Raw genomic sequence first — 17108 nt, forward strand, 5'->3', positions numbered from 1 at the left:
CCTAGCAGCACACACTCACTGAACAGCAGCTCTGTGCACGAGGGAATATTAGCACTAATAACTGTGGTTTATTCTGACCCTCATGGGAGCTCTGCCAAGTTTAGGTTCATATCCAGTCTACACTCAGAGGGTAGTGACAACTCTCCCTAGAGCTCCAGATGGAGTCAAGACCCTGGAGCAACTTGAGTAGGGCTAAAAAAATGTTAATGACTCACCCACTTGTCAAGAGCTAGGGAGCCAAACACAATGGATTTGGGGGTGGGAGACAGGAGGGGCAGGTATGTGGGCACTATTCACACTTGCTAATAAATACCTTCTTTTGCTTATAAAGAGACTCTAGGGCAAAACAAACACTTTCAGGGACACTCTAGTGAGTCATAGGTTGAGACTAGAGACGAGCTACATTGTAACCATCTGCAAAAGCTGCTTATGAACATATTTATTAAAGGAGCAGATTGACAAACTACTCCACGAAACAGTTAAATTTCAGGCATTCATTTCTAATTTCATGCATGAAACTTTTAAAGAGGTAAGAGTATTTTATTTTCTATTTCTACCCGTACTGAGAGAACATTAAGTTGGATACACTACTGGGAGGAAACCACAGCTGTTCCTTTGATTTATAAAAGGTAGGAGGGGAGAGATCAGATCTCTGTTTTTTGGGTTTTTGGTTTTTTGTTTTACACTGTACTTGGCTCAACACCACAGGAAATTAACTGCTTGCTTGACAAGTGCATTTTGATGATGAGGTAGAAGATGCTGTCTATGGAAGATGGCTTGGCTCATTTGGGTCACAGATTGCATTTACAAGCCATTATCTCTTTAGGGAACCAAGCTAAAACCAATACAGTCAAATTGCAAGTGCATGATGATATTTACATAACAGTGATATAAAAAGAAAACTAATTTAAACCCAAGTTCTAAACTCTATTCTTTATCTCTTCATTTCCAAGTCCACTGGTATTTGACTTTCTTCCCCCATTTCCAGGGCAATCTCAGGAAATTTCCACAATCCTGAAGACCTTAATTACACATCAATGTCTCCTCTGTATATGGAGAGTAGTAACCAGCTCCTAAGCAGCCACCCAACAACCACCCCAAAGACACGGATTAAGCACCGGCCTGAAGTCGGCAGCCTACATGCAGCATTTGACTCAGAGGTTTTACTCCACGGCTACACTACAGTCCTGCTCTGCGCAGCCCCCCCACGTCTGATCTTTACAATACAGTTTTCCATACTCTCTAGCTGGCAGCTATTGTTTTGTTTCCCTGATCACAGAGCCAGCACCTTCCTCTTAAGTAAGATGCTTCATTTCTAGGTTGTTTGTGCCAATAAAAAGGACCTGCTGGGTCAGGTTAAGTGGACCTTAAAATGCTTTTTTAGATAAAGTCTGAGGCACGAGCACTGAAATTTGGCTCTGACTTTATCACCTGAGTTTCTGTGTCACCTGAAGGACAAAAACAATGACCAGCCGAGAAAACCATTCATCAGTTTGGAGAAAGTGTGTCACCATGGAAACCTTGGTAAAAAAGTCACTCATTTTCCATCTTTTTCTTTTTCTTTTTCTTTTCTTTTCTTGTTTTTTAAATATTTTCTTTTTCTTCTTCCTTTTTTTTTTTTTTTTTTTTTAACAGCAATACTGGGGTTTGAACCCAGGACCCTGTGCAAGCTATGCAGGTCCTTTACCACCCACCCACCCTCCATCTTTTTCTTTTTAATTCAGTTCTCCCACAGGGAATTTAACAATTCCCTGAGCCCAGAACAACCTTCCCCTGCCCTGCCTCACCCCATAAATACCGAGAAGAGCAACAGAGAATCCTGCAAGCTCTCCACTGAGGACAGGGCGACTCAGGTGGATATGGGTGCAGAGGGGCAGGCAGATTTCTGGGCCATTGAGAAGGGCTCCTCTCTCCGTAGTCCCTCCCCCTAAATCACATGGAAAGTTCTCTTACAGGGGAAAACACATTTTTAAAGTTAAGAGACAAAATGCAAACTTTCCTTAGAAAGAAAGGCCACAAAGAGATTAAACTCATTCACCTATCTCTTCCTTCATCCATTCCCCCAACACTGTGCATGTTGAGCAGAGGCTGTGTGCCAGGTCCTGGGGAGGCAGAAATGCCTTGGAAGGGCTCAGAGCCTCCTGGAAAAGGCAGACACTTACAACTCACTGTAAAGACACGACTGGAGACAAGCATAGAGGGTAGGGAGCAGTGGAGAAGAGCACTCTAAAATATGAGCCCAGAGCCTCTCCAGGGAATGGAGGGGACACCAAAGAGGGAAGGTCATGAGAGGGAGTGAAGGCAGGCCTTGGAGCAGAGGCATTGGCTGTCCCAGCAGCCATGCCCACTTCTCCCTTCCCCCAGAGCCTGGGTTTTGTTTGGCTGTTAACCCCCACCTTATGTGGCATGTGGCTCAGCGGCCAACCCTGATTAGCCTGCATCATCTGTCAGTAATGGTTTAACCAGGGACACGGGACACAACCCTCCTAGTGAGACTTGAGGAGACAGCTGTGAGACACAGGGAGAGTTTCTCTCTGATGAGACTTCAGGAGCAGGCAGCCTCTGTCTTCTGTAGGACAGTGCTGTAACTCCATGCGCTGCCTGGAGCTCCAGGAGCCATTCTGTAACCATGAGGAAAACTAAATTCCACAAGGCCACCACGGCAGAAATGAAACCTGCTGTTTGATAATGTTGATAATTGATAATGACTCAATAAGTCATCCCAGAAGTGCCCTGCCTCAGGATTACTGATCAGTGGAATTAGAAATTTTCCTTATCATTAAGCCATTTAAAGTCAAGTTTTGTGCTTCTTGAGGCCAGAAGCATCCCTTGTGGAAGGTGGCCCTCTCCTGAGGCCTCCTCACCTTTACCAGTTCATCTGTTTAGCAGGCAAGCTGAATTCCCAAGGGTCATGCGCAGAGCCTTCCTGTTATTTTCCCCCAGCTCTACTCATGAAAATAAAATTAATTTCTCAGCCTATGAATTAAACATCGCTACTGCCGGCTGAAAGATTTTAGCAACACCCTTTTGCTGGCAAGAGAAGCAGGATCCCGACATGTTCTAAAATAAGCTACAAGGAGGCAGGAGGGAAGGAGGGGGAGCAAAGGGGAGGAGGCCGTTGAAAGGGAAAAGGAAGAGCTGCTGAGTCCCACTCGCATCTCTGCCCCGCCGGCCTGTGCGGTCCCACGAGCAGATGGGTCACCTGGAGACCTTATTAAAATACAGGTGCTGATTAAATAGGTCCAGGATGGGGTCTGGGAGCATCTTCTAACAAGCTCCCAGGTGCTGCTGTTGTTGGTCAGCAGGTTGCAGCCCATGGGGACCCTGCCAGGCTTTGCAGGACAAGGAAGAAGGGCTGGTGAGAACCAGCTGTTTATACCTGGGTTTAAGGGAGGACGTGAGGTGAGGAGAACCCCTGCCCCCCAACACACATGCCTTTTAGAAACACAGGAAAGAGCAGAGAGCGGAGGAGCATGTCTGGCGGAGGAGAGCACTCTGGGTCTGGTGTGCCTGCACTGTAATAGCCTTCGGGGGTTTTAGTCATTTAGTCCTGGACAATACCTGAGTCTGTGAAATCCAATGCCCAACTCAGGCAGTATTCCTGGCTCCCCCTCAGCTCTGGCCAGCCCAAGGGATCCGCCTGGCCCCACTGCACACCTGCTCCAAGGTATGTGCCCCAGGGTCTTTCCTGAAATCTTCAGACTCACTCATCCCACCGGCAAGTGCCTGCTCTAGAAAAGGCACACCAAGAACTGTTGGTGAGTGATAGGCTGAGAGAAGAAGGCGAGAGTCAGGTGAAGGCTGAAGGGCAGCCTCTCCGCAAGCCTGATCTCCTCCCAGTCCTGCTGGTCCTGGTGAATCCCCCTCACCCTGGATCTGGGTGCTGATCACCTCCAGCCTCGCTGAACCATCAGGTCCTTGACAGTCCCACTCGGTCTCTTCTCTCATCTGTCAGGAGCTCTGTAGCCTGTGGCCACAATGCCATCCCATCCAAACCTCTTGACCAACCAGCATCAGGCTTCCTGCCGGGCTCAGTCCAGTCTCCTCCTCTGGGGAGCCTCCCCGACTCCCCCAGGCTGGGGCTGTGTAACTACTGCTGCCCTGGCAGTTCTCACCTGTGCACCGGTCTGTCTCTCCAACTGGCCTTAAGTGCCCTGAAGTCAGGGATGGTGGGGGTGCCGGCAAGTAATGGGAGAGTAATAAGCACGATTGAATAAGGGAATTAAATAATGGTTCTCAGCCCAGCTGTGCACCAGAAACATTCAAAGACCTTTTTCAAAAAAAAAAAAAAAAAGCCAGGGCCTCATCCTAGAGATTCCAATACAGTAGGTCCGGGTGGGGGCCCAGGCTTCTGAATATTTTAAAGGATCCCCAAGTGATTCTGATGGATTTTGACAATAGTTGGAGTGGAAAAGATGAATGAATTGGTGGGTGGATGAATCTGTGATTGCATGTGCGACTGAGAGGGTCTCGCTCCTGTCAGTTCACGCTCAGAGTGAACAAATGGCCGGCGTTTACAAGGGAGGAGGGCGGGTGCCTGTTGTGGTGGCCACCAACCCACCACTGCCAGGGGAAATAAAGTCAGAAACCAGCTGCCTTTACCCATGACCAGGGATTTCCGACAACTAGGGGCAGGCGGGAACAAGTCCCCACTGGCAAAGGAGGAGCTAAAGGAAGGGAAGGAGCAAAGGGAAGCACTAAGGGTCCAGGTCTTTACTGTGTTGCTCCATTTTTCTCCAGCTGCGACCTGACGCTGGCTGTACTGTTCTCCTCCCTGTGCAGCTGGGGACCAGGCTGGGGAGGGCAGGTGGTTTGTTCCAGCCTGTACCTACAGGGGCTAGGCTTTGAACCCAGACTCCCTGACTCCAAAGCCCCTACTCTGAACTCCAGGGTGGTGCCACCTCCATAGAAACAGGACATGTCCCAGTAAAGGGATGGGGAGACTGCACACAGAGACTACAGAATGTCACAATAAACACTCCACCAGAATCATGCCACCCAAAGATGGTGATGCCTTTTATAAACATTTAAAGAAGCCACCATGGCTGTGTTACCCTTTTGTAAATCTATCAGTGGCTTTTCCAAGCAATTATTTTAAGTTTATATAATACACAAAACTAGACAAGGTGAGAACTAGAATGTTACACATGGTCAGGCTGATAATTTGGATGTAAAGCTCTGCCTTATTTCTGAGTCACAAATGCTCCAAGTCCCAGACAGACAGACAGACACCGAAGCCGTGCGGGTTCCTGATTCAGACCTCGCAGTAGAGAGCACTGCACGTCTAACCCTCTGGTACCACTTTAACACTTGCCCCAAGTCTTAAAACAACTCTCCGCGCACTGTCGTCATCCCCATTTCACAGCACTGAGGCTCCCACGCTGGAAAGTGGCCTGTCTGAAGCTGAACGAAGTGGCAACGCTGAGATTCCAGCTCTGGCTCCCACTCTGCAGCGCCACTTCTCATTTCAGGATCACGGGGCAGTCTGCAGTGACCTTGACCAGCTTTAGGAAAACCGAGTTAATAATGTTAACCTCGACCTATATTTATACTGGTTGGGACTATTAAGCCAGCAAAAGCACAGTCCATCCTCTCGGGTCTCACTGCACTCCGCCCAGCCTGGGGTAAGGCTCTTAGTGCTTGCCCGCTTATTAAAAATGCAAGACTTGCAACAATGGGCTAGGAATTACAGGGTTTAAGAGAAAGATTCTTTAATGTTTTTCAGGTTTGTTATTTTTTTAGTAGTTTAAATATTAAAGATTTTTTTTAAAGATAACACAAGGAGACATGAGTGGGCAAAAAAGTCAAAACTTGACCTAAAACATTTAGAGAAAAGATCTGGCCCTGTTTTTACAGCAATTGTAACCGGCTCTGCCGAAAAACCCCCTAAAACCAGTAAAGACCAGGTGAGTTGTCAGCTGAACAAAAAGATTCTTGTCTACAAAATAGTGGCCTTTGGGAGGAAAATAGGAGGAAGAGAGGATGAAAGGGAGGGAGCGGGGGAGGGAAGGAGGACAGGAGAGATCTGTGTTCATTTCTCTTCGGGGCCTTTGAGAAAGAACCTTTGTTTCCCAAGCCAAAGCAATCTTTTCCATGCAAGGCAGGCAACGAAGCCATGTCCTGTGCCAGCTTTGTAGAACTGATTGTGCTGTAAGAGGGCCTTTTTCACCTTCTGCTAAAGAAAAAAAGCCAGTATCAGGACAAATAATAATAACTGCAGCTAATGATCACTGACGATCAAGTAAGGGCCTGCGCTGTGCTGGGCAATTTACACAAGTTATCGAATTTAATTCTCACAACCTCACAAGCAAGAAGTATTGCTATACACTATTTTACAGGTAAGAAAGCTGAGGTGTGGAGGTGTCTGTCCAAGGCCATGCAGCTGGTAAGGACACAGAAAAGCAGGAATCCACATTCAGAGCTGTCTCTTCTGAGCTGCGCTCCCCATAGAACACTGGGAGGTAACACAGAAGTCCACGGCCGAGTGCTCTTGTAGGTCCTCAACAACATTAGAGACTTGGTAGAAACAAAAGCACAACTCAACCAAGACATCAGGACCATCTAAGGGATGGATGTAGGTTACCCAATGTCTGAAAGGAGAGACAGCTCATCTTTGGGCAACTCTCAGAATTGGGCAGAATTTGACTGGTGGGCCAGCCTCTCCTGACCCTCTCTCTTGCCAGACTGCCTTGTCAATCCCTGCCACCTCTCAGCTTCCTTGCCATAGGCCAGGTTCCAGCAATCGGAAGGGCACCAGAGAATCCTGTATCTATCTTAGCAGTGGCATGTTTGCTCTGGGACATGATGCAAGGGAGCAGGGCAAAGTACTGGTATTGTCATTGAAGTTATCCTATGGAGGAAAAAACCCATGATGTCACCTACACACATTCAGGGACTCTGATGACGTTTTGAAGGAAACCAGAAAAGTCCCTCACATTTCTGGAAACCAAAGGCCAGAACGCCTGGAGACAGGACAAACTCATTGGGAAGGAGCCCTAGGACTTTGACCTCAACACCATGATTGTTGCTCCTCACTCCCCTGTGCTATTTGTCTTTGGGTTCAGGGCACGAACTAACTGCCCCTTTGGCCAAAAACCTTGAAAGCAGGCACTCTCGTGAGCTCAAGCCTTCAGATGGAGGTTTTTCCTCCATTTGGAGTTGGCGTTCTGTCCTTGAAAGTCATAAACTCATCCTTCAGGACCTGTGGGCACCACGAACGTTCTGTTCTGACAGCCTGCCTACTCAGAAGACAAGGATAAGAAGGGACAACAACTTGTTCTGTCCCAAAGGAGAGTCATAAAAAGGTGGTGGGGTGGAGGTGGGGCAGTGGAGGAGGTTTGGGCTGAACAATTTGATGGATTTTTCATGTATGACATTTTACCACCACACAAATTACTCTCTGCACACTGCACACCTAACACATCCTCTGCTGGGTGTGCTGCATGGATGCCTCCTGTTTCCAGGGCAACCTCACCTGGGGTAGAGGGTGGCAAGCAATGGATGGACTGACTAAGCTACTCTTCAGGACTCAGGTCCTGAAGTGGATGAACAGCCCACTGGTACATGAACTCAGCCCTAAAGCTCAACAGAGCCATTGCGGGAGTTGGTGAAAAGGGCATCCATCCAGTGGGGGAAATGTGTGGCTCAAGGTACCAGGGCTTTCGCTGAAAATAACCCTGAGTCAACAGTCCCCCTAAATACCCTAGCCATGAGCACACCGACCTTAGCTGTCTCTGTCCTTCATTTCTTCTCTCACAAGATATCCATCAGATAAGACTCACGTATCTGGAATGTTTCTAAGTCACAATTTTGGACCTTGAAACTACAGCATCCACCATTGTCTATTCTTTTTGTTTTTGTATTGTTCATCTGTTTGTTTGTTTTGGTGGGAGGTGGGAGCAATGAAGCCCAGGTAGGGAGAGAATCAAGATTTAGGGAATGGAACTGATGAAAGGTAGCTAAGGCATTAGACTATGCAGAGAGGCACAAGGATGGGGCTTGGCAACATCACCCACAGAAGGGGAACCCAGAATCCTGCAGTGTGTTGACTTCTCCAGGGAAGCTGGAGAAGTGCAGGGCCAAGGATGGTGTCCTGTGGCCAAGGTCTTTCAGAACAGAAATTCTGTCTTCACCACAGGCAGTGGCCTGGAAAGGGCAGAGGTGACTTGGCAAACCTGGAGAGGAGGCCTTGTCCTTGTGACTCCTGGTGGGAGCCAGGGCTAGTGGGTGGGCGGCTGTAAGAGGCAGAGCCTGTGGGCCCTGAGGAACTCCAGGCGTGTAAGATAATATTTTAAGTGTTCCCTCTGACACTGCAGGTATTAAGGCTAAGCCCCAGTGCCCTGGAGGGAGGTGGGCCCTGGAGTCCAAAGGCACAGTCCTGCCCCTAGGGGAGGTGGGCAGGAGGGAGGAGCTCCATGGAGGCTCTGGGGTAAGGGTTTTGGCTGGCAATGGAGGAGTGTGTCCATGAGGCAGTGGCTGTGTATCCTACAGTCTAGTCATTTGGAGGTAAAGGAAGAAGGAAGACAGGAAGATGAACCAACACATAACAAATAAGATGGTGAAAAGGACACTGAATTGAGAGGAGCACTGAGTCGGGGAGCGCTGAGCAGGGAGGTTACCCAAAGCTTTCAAAGGCTTCACAGATTCCCAAAGACCCCTGCCCCTCTCATCATTCCTCAGCTCTGCTCAGCCACACACCCCTCCCCAAGAGGCACCCATCTTCTAGATGGGTTTGCTTCCAAGAGTAGGAACTGCACCATTTCAAGGGAAAGCTTGGAACCCAAGTGTCTCCATTATCAACCTAAGCATTTGGAGTGGCACTATGCCAAATTAAAAGCTTTGCAGAAAGAGGTCTTATTTTCTTCCTTCCTCTTCCCCTCTGGAAATAAAAGCAGGTTGTGTTTCTCTTGCCCCGGTTCCTTGGTGAGCTCGGAAAGAGAAACTGAGAGGGCTTCTTGGATTACCACGTCAAATTCTCAGCCCAGGACATCAAAGCCAGGGTCTTTTGTCCCAGCTAAAGCCACTATAGCGAATGACGCCAAAACTAGTTCCTGGGGCACGGGGTCTCTGAGGTGGTTCTAAGGTCAGCCACTGGAGTTGTGCAGGGCAGGAACTGAGCATCTGGGGCCCAAGGAGGTTGGTGGGGGACGCTGTGGGAGTGGTGGGCTCCTGGGCTCCCTCCCCTGCCCGCAGGGCTGCGGGTGCTAGGAAAGACAGTGGGGGTCGGGAGAACTACAGGTGCTGTGACAGACCGCACTGGCCAGAAGGGGACAGGTCCTGGAAGGGATCTGCAGGGCCACAGTCGAAGCATTGTGCTGGGGACAGAGAGCTCTCGCCGTGGGGTTGGTTTTCTCGCTGAGAAACTTCTGGGACCGTAGAAGTGCAACTGGGCATCACTAAGCGGTCAGGGATGGAGGCTTTGCAGGGACAGAAGAAACTGGTTTCTTCCGTTTCTTGCGCGAAAATCAAGACTAATTCTGTGCCGGGTCTCTACACACACGCGCGCACACCGCACACACCACACACACACACACGCACACACCACACACACACACCCCACACACAGCCCTTCAACTCCCTTTCTCGTCGTTAACTCGGCCCCAAGGTCCGTGGCCCACGGAGGAGTCTGAGAAGCTGAAAGGCGGCAGAGAGAAGCGTCCCTGGGACCCGCCTGGGTGACACAATCATCCTGCTGGTCTCCCCTCCCTGGAATCCGGGTTCTGGCGGTGCCCAGCATCTCCCTTCGCGCGCCTCTGCGTACAGCGGTGGCGCCGCAGGACCCCGGGTCCCTCCCGCTCTTCTTCGAGACGCCAGCAAGGGCGCCTGCTTCGGCAGACAGCGGGGAAGGCAGAAGTTGAAAATACCTGGACAGAAATACCTGCCCATTCCAAAGGCCAGACAACTGCAGGCGGGAGCACCAGGGCGCTTGCGGGGAGGCGAGTGGAGAGAGGAGAGGACTCAGCACCTCCCGAAGCCAGCGGCGATCCCGACCCCGCGCGCCCAGGTGCGGCCTCGCCTCGGTGCCCGGGGCGCAGGGGGGCGCCGGCGAGACTTACCCCAGAGCAGAGTGAGCGGCTGGGCTTTGGGGATGAGCACCAGGGAGTACACGGCCCCCAAGTGGAGCAGGCTCATCAGGACGACGTTCCTCCAGACGATGTTCTGCCGCTGCCCGCGCGCGCCGGGCCTCTCCCGGCCGCCGCCGCCCTCCGAGTCCTCGACCCCGACCCCCGCACGGATTTCCCCTTTGGCGTTGCCGAAGGGGGCCTTCCCCCCGTCGGCGGCCGGACCTGGCATGGCTGGGGAGAGGTAGGCGCCCGCGGCAGCAGGCAAACGATCTGCCCGCGCGGAGCCCTCCGGTGGGGGCGGCGGCTTCTGCCTTTTAGGGGGGGATCTCCGCACCTCCCGTCCTCGCCTTCCCGGCCTTCTTCTGCTTCTTTCTCTCTTCTTCAGGCGTTCAGCGTGGCCTAAGGATGCAAATCTTGGCGCCCAGCATTTGTTGCTGGCTTATCACCATACTGCTGTACTGCTGCCGGGGCTGAACTCCGCGTCCAGGAAAAGGAGGCGACTGCGAGGGGCGGGAAGGGGCGCAGGGGAGTTGGGGGAGGGGTGTGGAAAGAGCCGAGAAAGCGGTGGGGGAGGGAGCGATCGGAGGGAGCCGGGAGGAAAGACCTGCATAGCTACAGCCAATCAGGATCGCCCGTGGGGCTCTTAAAGAGAAAGGCGCCCCCTTGGCCTCCGCTGCCCAGGCTCCCCGGGGCCAGATGGGTCAGCCCGCTGGGCAGGCGATGGGCAACCTCCGCCCGGGGGTGGGTGGGTTGTGGCGCCTGGGGCAGGGATCCTGCAGAGCGGCTCACAGCACTTATGCTGCTGCTGCTGCTGCTGCTGTGTGTGTGTTTCTCCAATTCCCCTAAATATCTTTCCTTTTTGAAAAGACGTCTTTTTTCTTCTCTGAAGCTACAGGCTGGAGAATTTACAGTATTTGCCCCGAGTCGCAACACAGGTTAAGGCCAGATCTCAGAGAATCACAGGAATCCCTGTGTCTCCTGGTTCCTATAACTCCTTGGGGCTGTTGCGGGGCGGGGTAGAGGCAGCCGCTCAACTCTTAATTAGACAGCTGTAGCCAGACACACAGCGGGTGCTCAATTAACGCCTATTATATGATAAATAAATGATTTCGGGGCTGGTTGGTATCTAGTCTTGCCCTGCCCACTGCGCGGCCTATCAGCTGCGAAGCTGTTGAGGGCAAAAATACTCCGCTCACCAGCGCGCTTCTGGACTGTTTCCTTGGCCTTAAAGTCAGCACCGTTGAGAATGGGGCTTTAGAAAAAAATCACCCAGAATGTTCCAAGGAAAATTAACCTAAGAAGAAATCGTGTCTGCTCACGATTCCTCCCCTTTCCTACGCTTCTAACGCAGATAATTTAGAGCTATCCAGAGGGAGCTCTAATTGCACAGAAGTGCAGAGAAGGGTGAGCTGGCCGCGTCCCAAGCAGCTGTGGCGGCACCTGCAAAGGTTAGCAGAAGGAAAAGGGCTCAGTAACGGAAGCTCAGGGCTCTGAATCCTAGTTCTAACTCGCTGTGACCCAACTCAGCCCTCTTGGGACAAATTCCCTTACCTAGGAACTAGTCTTTACTCAGCCTTCCAGCCTGTGAATTCTATAAATGTGAGTTTGAAGGGATCTCATTATGTCGACAAATAAAGCTGATTTTTGGATTAACTATAGTTAGGAATCCTTTCCAGCATTCCAGGAGAGGGGGAAAAATTGTGAAGAACTGACAACATGAAAGGGTTGCACATGAGCATCTTATTGTTAACAGACCTGAACCAGTCCAATCAGCCAGATAAAACAATGTCTGATTTAAAACTGAAGCGAGGTATATGGCTGTGGAATGGTGGCCACCGAGCCAACATTATGGTGTTGCTTCAGATGGAGCTGAAATTATAGAATGAAAGGAAATTTGCCTGGCGACCAGATAAGCGTCGGTACTGTCATTAGACCAGTGAGACCACAGAACAGGAAACTTGAGGTGCTGGAAATTTCATCAGCCTGCTCAACTTTGGCTTTATAATGAACTGCTTTTTCTTCTCATGCTCCATCTGCTCCCCACAACCACCAGACTCCCTATGGCTCTCTATTCAGACTGTCCATTCTCTGAGGGTGGACTAGTTGCTCTGTCAAAAGCCTCTCTCTGAATTATTAACTTGCCCCACCCTCACTCTAGCCATTCAGTCATTTGTTTGGCTATTAGGTACATGCTATGTGCTTGGACTGGTGGACCGTAGGGATACAAAAATGAATATGGTGTGATCCCTGCCCTAAAGGAGCTCCCCATTTGGAGGGAAGACAGGTCAATCAAATGTTACCTCTTGGCTATGAACTTGGAAGGGCAGGAAGGTCAAATCTGTTATCAGAAGAAAAAAAAAAAATCTTGCTGGGAACTTGATTCTTTGTAGGATACAGAGTCCGGAGGAGGCAGCAAAATAGTTCTTTACTTGGCCCCGGAATACCTTATCTGTTAGATAAGTTACTTTATATTGAATCTATCCAAAATGAACATCTGTCTTCCTCTCTTCTTGCCAAGAGGTCAGACTGGGTGGAGACAATCATTTCAGCTGGTTGGACTCATGATGGAGAAGGGGATGTTTTTGTCTTAGAGGTGGGAGGAGGTGCTCTTTAGGTCTTCAAGATGCTACTTACAAAACGATGGCTAATGGAAAATAGCCCTTTGAGGTCTAGCCTCACAGTGAAACCTCTACAGGGTATACTCTTGCTAATAGTGCCTGTCCCTAGTAGCATCAGGCTTGTCTCTTTTCTCCATCTTGCTAAAAACCCTAGTCTATTTTCTCAGGTTCTGGTGAAGACCTCAGAAGTGGATGAGGGTTCATCTCACTCATAGGACAGTAACATTTATCCTGTCAAATAATTACCAAAAATGTGATAAGAGCTCTAGTACTGGTGTGAGGAAGAAAAGGGGAAGCACAAAGGAAGAAGTAGTTAATTCATACTAGAGGGGAGGTGGGGGGTGATATCTGGGTAAGGTGTTTTGGGTTTTTTTTCTTCTGTTTTTGGAACTTGATTTTTTTTTAACTTTTAATTGTGGTAAAATACACATAACATAAAATTTACCATCTTAACCATTTTAAGTGTTCACTTCAGTAGTGTTAAATATATTCATATTGATGTATAACCAATCTCCAGAATGTCTTTATTTTGCAAAATTGAAACTATGGGGAGATAACTCCCCATTTCTCCATCTCCCTACCCCCTGGCAACCACCATTGTACTTTCTGATTCTATGAATTTGACTATTCTAAAGTGAAATCATACAGTCTTTTGTGACTGGCTTATCACTTGGCATAATGTCTTTGAGTATCATCTACATTGTAGAATGTGTCAGAATTTCCTTCCTTTTTAAGACCAAATAATATTCCATTGTATTTATTTGCCACATTTTGCTTATCCATTTGTCCGTCAGTGAGGTATCTGGACAGTGCCTCCACAGGAGTTTGAAATCCCACATGATGGTGTCTGGGTTTAGCTGGAGAAAATTTTATGCCCAAGGGTTGGGGGATGCTTTTTAAAGAAGGACAAGAAATAGCTGTCAAATGTCAGTAAACAGCTACAGGAGTATAAATACAAACTACAAAACAGCAGGTCTGAGATGTACTGATAGAAAACCTTCAGAGCCACACTGCCTAGATTCTAGCCAGCAGTATGTGCCTTGGCATAGAAGTTGCTTTAGGCAGAGAGGATAGAAAGAATGACAGAAGATAGAAAGTGTTGAATGGCAACACTACCTATAAAAACTGTGTGAGAGATGCATGGTGAGGCATGTGGTCTGGTGTGGTCAGGAGGGCTTCACGGAGGAGGTGGCAGCAAACAAAATCCTGAAAGATAGACTGATCTGACAGGAACTCCAAGTTAGAAAACTGTAAGAAAAAGCTTAGAGATGGGAATGAGCCTGGCAAAGTATATACCTAATTTTGCATTCCTTCAAAAAGTAAATACAAGATTTTTTTTTTAATTGTAAACAAATATTTGTGGAGAAAATGCAAGCTCTGGAGAGGAAGTAAAGAGAAAGAAAAGATTCATTCTTGAAGTTAGAGATTTACAATGATTCTCATGCATATGCTTTTCTTTAGGAAATTTAGGTTTGGGGCTACAGAAATTACAAGGCTGTGACAATGACCCAGGTTTGGCATCTGAAAACTTAGGTTAGAGTTTGCCTTTCCAACTCTGAATTAGCAAGTCTGAGTACTCTATCTTGTGAGGACAGTGACAGTCTCTTAGATCTTCAGCTTCATCCTATATAATAGAAGAATTAAGGCAGCTCCAGGCTGGAAATACTCTCCATGCAATTTGCCTAATAATCTAACTTCAATTTTTTCATGTGCAAACTGGTGATACCACCTACCTCACAGGAATAGAGCTCAGGATGGTGTTTGATACCTAGTAAGTGCTGAATAATGTGGGTATTTTATTGTTTTTAAATCATACTAGAGACATAGACTCCGTACAGTTATGAAACCTGCCTGGCCACGGTGCTTCTGGGGCCCCAGGCTGGGAAGAGAAACATCGCTGTGTGGGCTAGAGGGATTCAGACACTGAAGGGAAGGAATTCTGGTAGTACCAGGATCTACGTGCACTGAAGGGAATTGTGCAATAAAGTCTCCTGCTCTACTTAATCAGAGGTCATCATTTAAGGCAACTCCTTTGGCTCAGAAGGGAATGAGCTCTGCTGCTCTTGTGGATTTAAACGGGGAAGGAGGGAGGTTGCCTCTTGGATGAGAGGAATGGGCAACAATTTCGTATGTAAACATCTTTCTGCTGCTAGGGTGAGAAAACCACTCACAGGCTTTAGATGAGAATGATTTCGGGGATCATAAAGTTGGGAAGTTAGCCTCCAAGGTTATGGGAAGATTGGTTTTGAGATACAGCAACATCTCGGCTTAATAGAAAATTGGTCTTAGCTTCCTTCAGTCACAGGAGGGTTGGCATCCCTGTTTCTGTACTAAATAGATTGGAAAAATTTTCCATTGGATTTTATAGCGGTGGACGAGGGGAGACCTGTTCCTCTGAAATGAATGCTTCTATTGCATTGGATGTGAAAAGAGGGAGGGGTTTTCTTTTAACATTTGTTATATACATATATATATATGTATATATTTATAAAAATATAAATATAAAAACTCCAGCCTTATTGCTTAAGACCTTTCCACCATTTTCTGACCACTTTTAATAGAGAGCTACAATTTGACAGCAGGAAACTGGCATCAGAGAAGGCCAGATTTGAAGGTCCTGACTTCCTAATTCATAGAAGAGAGGGTCTACTGTATGAAAAACCCACTGAAATATTGAAACCAACCCAAACCTGTCTGTGATATCACCTGTCAGAGACATGCTGCCCTTTGCATCTTTCCAAGTTATTTTCAGTTTGACTCAATTAACATTCCTTCGTTCAACGTCTATCTCCTTAGCCTTCTGTAGAAGCCAAGCACCCAGCTCAGCGCCCAGGAAAGAGGAGTGCAGGGCTGTGCTCCTGGAACTCGCTGTTGGGTAGGGGAGGCAGACAGGAATCAAATAATGACTATGTGAAGTGTATGCCGTAAATTCTAACAAATGCTATGGAGGAATCATCCTTTTTCAGACCCAGCCACAGTACATGAACATTTATTAATACCTACACCACATCCACCTTTGACCAACATCTGGCTAGAAATAAGGTCCACAGATCAAACTGAACTCCCTCCCTCCTCCCAAATCCCAGCTCGCTGAGATAAATGAACAATCCCTATTGTTGTGGCAGCAGAAAGACAGTATTGACAAGGTTTTCACCCACATGGCTTCTAGCTGACCAGTTCCCTTCCCCCAACAAACACCCACCCCATTTGCTTTCAGGACTGTTATTTTGGTTTCCAATGGCAGATAAATGTAGAGAAGCTCTTATTAACTTCTCAAAATTAGCTGCTGTCATTGTTTCTGTCTCAATGACCTCTTTCTCTTCCTCCTGTGTCAATCACCACAGGCTGCTCTTAAGGCAAAGGCCCTGGGGTTCTCTAGCTGGAAGGGGGCATTTGTCATTATAGTTCAGGAATGTCAAAAGGGTGACCCAGATTTTCAGCACCAGAGGAAAAAACTAGTTCATTGTGAGGATTCTATGTAATCAAATGTAACCTATTCTTGATATGGGGAACATGTGTGTAGAAAGATCAGTTTCATGGAAATGTGCATCATTACTGAGGGGGACTCCCTACTTAAGGACCTCAAGGCCGAGCAAATACATTTGTACCAAGTCCTCAAATTATAAAGGATTGCTTTATTGCCCACCTCCTCATTTCCAACCAAGGAGAGAACTGCTTTAATTTTTCTCTGGATTAAAATGAAATTAACTCTACAGGAGGGAAAAAGTTATCCAAATATAAATAGATCTGAGTTTCTGTCATCTGTCATCAAAGCTTTGGTGCTTATCCCAAATTTGTTTTTGATTCCTTCTGGAGACTTGCAGGTAATTTACAAAGACGATGTGGGAAAGGCAGATGGGTCATAGACTTCCAGAGCTCGAAGGGAAATTAGAGATTATCTAGCCCTACCCCCTCATTTTCCAGGTGGAGAAATGGTGATCTGACCAACAGTAAGTGGCAGAGAAGACACTAGAACCCAGTTCCTTGACTCTCACATAGGTGATCTTCTGCCCTGCCCCTCATGAAGGTACAGTTATAGCAATTGGGATAAAGTGGGCTCCCCAGCACTTTTTTGTGACCACTCAGGGCTTCCTTCTAGTCTGGAACCCACGTACCCTACCTACCATGATTTCCCTGTTGTGCTCTACAGGAGGTAAGGGGTTGTTTTGTCCTGCTCTTTTCTCCCCTCTCCTTCTCTGAACTAAACCCTTGCCTTTGGGGAACTGCTCCATGTGGTTCTGGTGGGGCTTAAAATCACTCTGCTCACCTGCGTGAGTGCACTGCGTGGGCCAGCCAGTTCTGCTACCCTACATCTCTGAGCACAGAACTGGAGCAGGCAATGGGCATGAGATCCAGGCAGAGGCAACCGAGATGTCTTTGTCTGCTGTATTTGAGATTGTGAGAGGTTTTCTCTTCCTTTTGTGGA

At 48.1% G+C, this 17108-nt stretch overlaps 1 protein-coding gene across 1 annotated transcript in view; it reads right to left on the reverse strand.

Annotated features, from left to right (window-relative positions):
• SCD5 (stearoyl-CoA desaturase 5) overlaps positions 1-10633 on the reverse strand; it is a 122339-nt gene extending 111706 nt beyond the window's left edge. The window contains exon 1 of the mRNA XM_010950376.3: positions 10056-10633. Coding sequence (XP_010948678.2) covers positions 10056-10293 — 238 coding nt within the window. The 5' untranslated portion in view covers positions 10294-10633. The remainder of the gene's footprint in view (positions 1-10055) is intronic.
• Positions 10634-17108: the final 6475 nt, after the last annotated feature.

This window comes from Camelus bactrianus, chromosome 2 (assembly GCF_048773025.1).
Source record: "Camelus bactrianus isolate YW-2024 breed Bactrian camel chromosome 2, ASM4877302v1, whole genome shotgun sequence".
NCBI classification, from domain to species: Eukaryota; Metazoa; Chordata; class Mammalia; order Artiodactyla; family Camelidae; genus Camelus; species Camelus bactrianus.